This window comes from Carlito syrichta, unplaced genomic scaffold, assembly GCF_000164805.1.
Source record: "Carlito syrichta isolate Samal-C Ts95f unplaced genomic scaffold, Tarsius_syrichta-2.0.1 Scaffold316362, whole genome shotgun sequence".
In the NCBI taxonomy this organism is placed as follows: domain Eukaryota; kingdom Metazoa; phylum Chordata; class Mammalia; order Primates; family Tarsiidae; genus Carlito; species Carlito syrichta.
Window position 1 is genome coordinate 238,193 of NW_007260458.1, and position 8,269 is coordinate 246,461.

Below are 8,269 nucleotides of genomic sequence, written 5' to 3' on the forward strand. Positions count from 1 at the left end.
TGCACAAGAGCAAAATTTGAACCTTATTATACACCATACACAAAAACCTATTCAGAATTAGTTAAAGACTTAAGTGAAAACCAGAAACAGGATTCAGAAATGCCACTACTGTGTATACATTCAAAGCAAATAGAATGAGTATGTCAAAGAGATATCTACACTCCAATGTTTATTGTAGTATTATTCACCATGGCCAAGGCATAGAGTCAACTTAATTTTCCATGAACTTTGCAGCACCTTGGATGGACTTAGAGGCTATAAACTGAGTGATCTATCGCAAAAACAAGTATTCGAGTATCAGATGTTCTCGCTCGTAAGTGGACCTTGAACTATCGTAATACTATAAAAAAGGGTTTGGCAGTAGTGGGAAATGCCAGAGGGGGGTGGGGGCAGGATTGGTAGTAGTAGGAAACTACCAGGCGGGGGCGGGAGGGCACACCTCATCAACAAGCGTACCTACCTAATGAACATATGTATACCTAACCCTAAATTGTACGTCACATATTTAAAATTAAAAGTTAAAAAAAATTTCCATCAACTGATGAATAGATTGTTTTTGAAGTGGTGTATATGCAGAATCCCATACTATTCAACCTTAAGAAATGAAGAAAATTGACGGGTGTGGTACCTCATGTCTGTAATCCCAGCATTTTGGTAGACCCAGGTAGAAAGATAATTTGCGCCCAAGAGTTCATCAACAGCCTAGGCAAATAGCAAGACCTCGTTTCTAAAAACATTTTAAAAAATCAAAACAATTAGCCAGTTGTGGTGGCATATACTTTTAGTCCAAACTTCAGGGGCTAGGCAGGAGAATCACTTAGGCCAAGGAGGTTAAACCTGCAGTGAGCTGTGATCTTGCCACTCCGTTCCAGCCTGGGGAATAGAGCAAGACCCCAACACAATAAACAAATAAACAAGAAATCCTGAACTTGGATGAACCGGAAAGACACTACAGTAAATTAAATAAACCAAGCAAAGAAAGACAAATACTTCAAATCTTGCTTATACGTGGAATGCTAAAAAGTTGAACTCATAGTAGTAGAAAGTAAAATGATGGTTACCTGGGGCTGGGTAGGGGGACAGGATATGGAAGGTAGGGGAAGGTTGAGAGATGTGGTCAAAGAATACAAATTTTTAGTTAGACAGGAGGAGGGGGAAGACATGAAACCATTACACTACCAGAAGAAAACACAGGAGCAAAGCTTCTTGATTTGGCAATCACTGTTTTGGAAATGAAAAAAAGCACCAGCAGTATTAGAAAAGAGGGACTGCATCAAACTCAAAAACTTCTGCACAAAAAAAGAAACAATCAACACAGTGAAAATATTTGCAAAGTCATAGATTTGATAAGGGGTTACTATTCAAAATATATAAGGAAATCATACATCTCAATAACAAAATAACAACTAATCCGATTAAAAATGAGTGAAGGATTTGAATACACATTTCTCAAAAGCAGAAATACAAATGGCCAACAGGTATAGAAAATGGTGCTAATCATCAAGGAAATACAAATTTAAAAAACAGAAAATATCACCTAACATCTATTAAGATGGCTATTACCAAAAAGATAAAAATAACAATTGTTGGCAATAATATTTAACGAAGGGAAACTTTGTATGCTATTGTTTGGAGTGTAAATTGGTACAGCTACGATGGAAAACGGTATGAGGTCTCCTCAAAATATTTAAAAAAAAACAACTACCATATGAACCAGCAATCTCACTTTTATGTATGATTCCAAATGAAATGAAGCCACTATTTCAATCAGATATCTGTACTATAGGAAAATACTATATATATGATGACTATAGGAAAATACTATATATACTGTTAACTTGAATTTTACCAAGAGGATTGATCTTAAGCATTCTCATCACAGAGAGAAAATAAAAGTATACTAAATACTGAGGTGATAGATATATTATGTGTCTTGATTATTTGTCTCGATAGGTATATTATTGTCTTGGTGATCATTTTGCCCAGTATGCATGTATTAAAATATCAAATTATATACAATCTTTATTTGGTAATTATACCTCACTATAGCTGAAGAATAAACACAGAATTTTTAACTTCTGCCTGGGCAGAAATGAAAATCACAGATTTATATATTATTTCCAAATAAATCTCAAAATAAGACAAAAAATTGTTAATTTTATCCATTCTCAGGAAGCTAAATGCCAATTATTCATTAAAATGTATTTTTTAAGGCAAACACATACTTTTAAAGAACCGGCCCAGTAAGAAGTACCTCAAAGCCTTCCAGAATGATCTGTGGGTAGGTGATGAAATTCCCAACAAGAAATTGAAACTTTATTCTCTTAACTCCAACTCCCAAATGCATACTTCATGTGTTTATCCAGAAGGTGGATCAGAAGCCTTTCCTCATCCCCTGAGAATGCGTTCACACCTCTCCTGTTTCCGATCGAGGCACCTTTATACATAACTGCACATGGTGAGAACTGGGATATGCTGTCTACATAACATTTTCATTTCATTTATTTGTTTTTGATTTTCAATAGGGGTCTCACTCTCCCTGGCCGAAGTGCAGTGGCAAAATCATAGCTCATCACAGCTCACCACAGCCTCAATATCCTGGGCCCAGATGAACTTTCTGCCTCAACCTTGAAAGTAGCTTGAACTACAGGTGTGTGTCACTATGCCTCGTTAATTTTTTTTTCTATTTTTTGTAGAGTCGAGGCCTTGCCTAAGCAGGTCTTGTACTCCTGGGCTCAAGCGATTCTCCTGTCCTGGCCTCCTAAAAGTCTGGGACTGCAAGTATAAGCCACAAAGACCTAACACAGGATCACCTTTCAAGATTGAAGAACTCATTCCCCCAGGTACTAGAAGTGCTGATGGACGACAGTGCTAGAGTGTCAGCCCTCTTAATAAAAAAGGGCTTTTAGGGCAGATCTCTAATCAGCACCAGGGAGGAAGGCCTAGTGCCCTTGTCTCATCACAAAATAACCCCAAAGGGTCATCCAAGCAACAGTATTTCCCATAAAATTGACAGAGATCATGAATTGCATTGGAGCCTTTCTTTTCCCTCTGAAAAACCTGATTTTTCCCAGGTATGCTATATTTATCTCAGAGCATATATGTGGTCTCCTCAGAGAGACTAAAGGCTCTTAGAGGACAGAATCTTTATTTATTCACTAGCATCTGTTCTTATATCTACTCAGTCTAGAGCCCTGAACATAGATGCCCAAGGAGTTTTCATTAAGTTGAACCAAATTGTTCACCCCGTTGCCAAGAAATAAGAGAGTATTTTACCTAGAATGCCATGATATCTGTTCTTGTCTAAGGGTGAGAAAAATACACACAGTTTGGATCATTCATTATAGTTGGTTTCCTAGGCTTCACAAATAGATTCCAGTAGTTAATTTACAAGGGAACAAGATAAGGGGAAAGTACAAAATAAAAAAAGAATCTTTCTGAGAATCTCTGCCTTACCTTTTCCACATCGCCCAGACCCTCGGTGTCCAGGAGGACTAGAGTGACATTCGGTTTGGAGGGATGGGGAACACACCACATCCAGATGCCTTTGGTTTGAGACTGCACCGTGGAGCCCAGAGAAAAGCCTGCAATGGAAAAAAAAAGAAGCAATGCACACACTGACAGGAGATCACTACAGTCCTGAGCTACAAGATCAGACTTCTGGGATGGTAACTCCTCCACTAGCATACAAGATAGTGCTCTCTCTGTTTTGTTAATAATGGCTTACTTTGCGAGTCACCTATTTCAAAAAACAAGGGACATTAAATATGAGAGTGATGCCAAGCAAGGGCTCAAGATGGAGACAAGAAGGAATCCATGAATCAGACATAATGGAGGTCACTGATAACCGTGACAAGGAATCTTGAAAGTTCAAAGGGGTTCAAAGTCAGAGAGCAGTAGATTGAGACACAGAGGGAAAACGACAAAAATAAAATTGAGATAACATTTTGTGCATTGAAAAACAATTTAAAACAAAGCCAAACACAAAAACAAAATAGGAGTTGGTAGCCATATGGTATGTGAAATTCAGGAAGCATTTTCAAGGCGAAATGTATTCAAACATCTTTAGATGTTGAAGGGAATATCACATAAAGAAAGCAAAATATAATATGAAAGAAAAAAGACACAATTACAGGAGCCTGAGTTTCAGTTTGTAAGACAAGGTAGGATTCTGAGCACTAGTAGGAGAGATTTTCCTTAATGGAAGTAAAGGAAAGAATATGGAAATAGATTACAGTAAGTTAATGATGTTTTGATGGTTAAAATTAGAATGAGAAAGTTGGCTTATTGAGAGGAGTTGGATTCTCCGATTCTGAGACATAGCTAAAATCAAATACTTGGCTTGTGCCAGAGGAATCCACTCACCATGGTTTTGTCCTGCCAGACGGTTCATCAGATAGGATTTCCCTGTACGGTATAGTCCTACAATGCCCACCACCACCACTGGTTGAGCAATCTTTTCAAGAATCTCTATAGCTTGCTGGTTCACTGACAGGTGATTATTGTTATTTTCCACGAGACAAATGGGAGCCAACATTTTAGGTCCAGATGCCATGGCAAAATGCCCAAGTAGAAGAGCCCCCTGGTAGAAATAAGATTAGAAAGTTATCCTCTGCCTCAGAGTTATGCAAACACCCATCAATTTAGGATCAATAAAGAGTGCAACTACTTCTATCAGATGACATGTAACTTAGCATTAGCAGACTGCAGAAGGCTTCCTCCATTGTTCTCTCAATCTGTAATGGTGTTAGTGATGAAACATGGAGTATTATCTTCTCCAAAGTTGTGCTTGGATGGCAATAAAATAAGATCCAAGTGATTGCTGCTATTATAGGAGCTTTCACCATGCCAATCCTTATGATACATACCTTAAATATAAGATATTTAATAATATAAAATACAAGAACCTGCAAGTCAGAGATGATTGTCAGTTGGCAAATTAGATAAATGAGTATTCAAGGCTCAGTGAATGTCATAGAGTCAGGATTAAAAACTTGGAGAATTAAGCAAAATAGCAGATTAGGGAGTTTTAAGTCCTTGCTCCTTCCATGAAGACATCAAAAAGCAACGAGAATATGGATAAAAATAATCTTACCGAAGCTCTGGAAAGCAGTCAAAGATCTACAGCAACCAAGCAAAGGATCAATCAAGAAAAAAGAGCCGCCGGGCTCTGTGGCTCAGCCTGTAATCCCTCGCTTCGGGAGGCCAAGGTGAGTGAACTGCCTGAGCCTGCGGGTTCGAGACCCGCCTGGGCAACTTGGCGAGACCTCATCTCTACAATAAATCAAAAAATCAGCCGGGTATGGTAGTGCGTGCCTGTAATTCCGGCTACTCGGAAGGTTGAGGCAGAAGGATCGCCGGAGCCCAGCGGGTTGAGGCTGCAGTGGCCGGGAGTGGCCGCTGCACTCCAGTCTGGGCGACAGAGTGAGACTCCAACTCCAAAAAAATAAAAATTTTTAAAAAAGAAAAGAAAAAAGAGCCATATAAAAAATGGTAGAAAAGTCCATGTCATTTTGCTGGCCCTTTCCCTATCCAGGTTCTTCCAAACTTGAAATTCGTGTATTAATGATTTCTTGTGTATGATACCAAAAGCACAGGAAGCAAATAAAAAAAATAGATAAGCCATACTTCATCCCGAAGAAAAACTCCTGTGAATCAAAGGTATAAAAAGGCAACACACAAAATAGAAGAAAACACTTGAGAATCATGTGTCTGCTAGAATACATAAAGAACTGCTATAACTTAACAACAACCAAAACACAACTCAAAAATGTGCAAAGGACTGGAATAGATATTTCTCTGAAAAGATATGGAAACGGCCAAAATGCACATAAAACATGCCCAATATCATTAATCACTAGGGAAATGCAAATCAGAATCACAATGAGGTACCACTTCACATTCATTCAGTAGGGTGTCTGTTAAAGAAGGAAGGAAGAAAAGAAAGAAAGAAAGAAAGAAAGAAAGAAAGAAAGAAAGAAAGAAAGAAAGAAAGAAAGAAAGAAAGAAAGAAAGAAAGAAAGAAAGAATTGGCTGGTATATGGAGAAATTAGAACATTTCTGCATTGCTAATAGGACTATAAAATGGGAAACAATATGATGATTCCTCAAAAATCGAACATACAATTAGCATTTGATCAGTCAATTCTATATCTGGGTCTACACACACACAAAAAAAAATTGAGGGCAGAAATGCAAGCAGATATGCACCAATGCTCATGGCAGCATTATTCACAACAGCCAAAATATTGAAACAATGCTAATGTCCATCAACATATAAGTGAGCCGGGCTCAGTGGCTCAGCCTGTAATCCCAGCACTTTGGGAGGCTGAGGTTAGTGGATTGCCTGAACCCGCGGGTTCGAGACCCGACTGGACAACTTGGCGAGACCTCATCTCGACAATAAATCAAAAAATTAGCCAGGCATGGTAGTAGTTCCAGCTACTTGGAAGGCTGAAGCGGAAGGATTGCTGGAGCCCAGCAGGTCGAGGCTGCGGTGGCCAAGAGCGGCCACTGCACTCCAGTCTGGGTGACAGAGTGAGACTCCAACTCAAAAAACAAAAACAAAAACAAAAAAAACCAGATAAGTGGACTAACAAAATGTGGAACATATATACAATAAAATATTATCCAGACATAAAAATTAAGATAATTATGATACATGTTACAACATGGATCAATAGGACAGACAGTAAAAAACAAATATTATATGATTCAACTCTATGAGATACTAAGAATAGTTAAATACATGGAGACAGAAAATAGAAGAGTGGTTACCATGGACTAAAAGTGAAGGGAATAGGAAATTATTGTTTAAATATGCCGAGATCAGTTTGGAATCATGGACTAGTTCTGGTGATAGTTGCACAAAAATGTGAATATACTAGTGTCATTGAATTATGCTCTTAAAAATAGTTAAAATGATACATCATGTTATGCATATTTTACCACCAAAAAAAGTAAAGATAAAAGTCGAGATAATCAAATAAACTATTTATCTGTTCTGTGTGCTGCAAACATATACTGGCAAAAATAAATTCTTCAAAGACATTGATTATCCCATAAGTTCTTTGATTAATTATCTGCAGTAGTTTTTTAATGACCATCATATACAAAAACATCTTCTCCAACACATCAGGGTGACCTATGTGCTTGTCTTTTACTAACAGGTTAGGATAGTGAATAGGAGGGAGTAGGAGGGAGTGGGGAATAAACCTGTGGTATGAGGTCCATCTAAAAAATGCAGGCTCCCTTCCCAAATGGGAGGGCAGGAGAATGACCGGATATCTAAGAATTCACATACAGGCTGAAGTACTTAGCTTAAAACCGTCAGGTTCTTTGAAACCTACTCTCAGAAATGAAAATAAGAATTAAAAAATAAGAAATCTTTATATATACTATAGATAGATAGATAGATAGATAGAAGATAGATAGATAGATAGAGAGAGAGAAAGAGAAAGCCAATGTCACTCGATCAATATAAGTGAAAGGCATTTAGGACTTCACTGGAATTATCTTCGCATTAAAAGTTTAATTTTTAAAGTAAACTATTGGACCGGGTACAGTGGCTCACAACTGCAATCCCAACAATTTGGGAGGCTGAGGTGGAAGGATTGCTTGAGGCCAGGAGTTTGAGATCCCCAAGTATGGCAAACATATTTGCCCTTAAACAAATAGCCCGAGACTGCACAGATCTCCTTAATAACATTCCAAAGTTTGATGGATTACAGGCAAAAGCAGGTCTAATCTCCCTCAACCCTATCTCCTGTGTATCAAACTCTTAAACTACTTCTGCAATGGTTTCGGTCCAGGGCTTTATAGGTAACATCTATTATAAAACCTAAGAATGTTGTTTGAGATGTTTTTCAGACTAAACACTCTGATGGACCCGAGTCCCCACCTAGACCTGGAACACACACCAGAAAGATGATCCTACCAGTCTGGTGACACCCTCTCCCAAAAACTGGCTCTACACATGGAAATAGTTTTGACACTCCATGACATCATCTCCAACCAATCAGCAGTACCCATTTCCTAGTCCCCTGCCCATCAGATTATTCCTTTAAAAACCGTCACCTAAAATTCTTGGAGAGGAGGACTTGAGAAATAACTCCTATCCTCCTCCTTTAACTGTTTTTGCAAAATTAAACTCTTTATCTACTGTGACAGCTGTATCAACCTCAGTTTTTCTGGACAGTAGGCAACTGGTCAGGCTATAACAACATCTACATTATTATTACTGGGGTTGGTAGTCCCCTCCTTAGAAGAA

The 8,269-nt window shown here is 38.3% G+C and overlaps 1 protein-coding gene across 1 annotated transcript in view; it reads right to left on the minus strand.

Moving 5' to 3' along the window:
• LOC103276752 (guanylate-binding protein 6-like) overlaps nucleotides 1-4,573 on the minus strand; it is a 20,546-nt gene extending 15,973 nt beyond the window's left edge. Inside the window, exons 1-2 of the mRNA XM_008074190.2 lie at nucleotides 4,366-4,573; nucleotides 3,457-3,584 (exon numbers count right to left, since the gene is read on the minus strand). Of these exons, the coding sequence (XP_008072381.1) occupies nucleotides 3,457-3,584; nucleotides 4,366-4,555 (318 nt within the window). The 5' untranslated portion in view covers nucleotides 4,556-4,573. The remainder of the gene's footprint in view (nucleotides 1-3,456; nucleotides 3,585-4,365) is intronic.
• Between the last annotated feature and the right edge of the window lie 3,696 nt (nucleotides 4,574-8,269).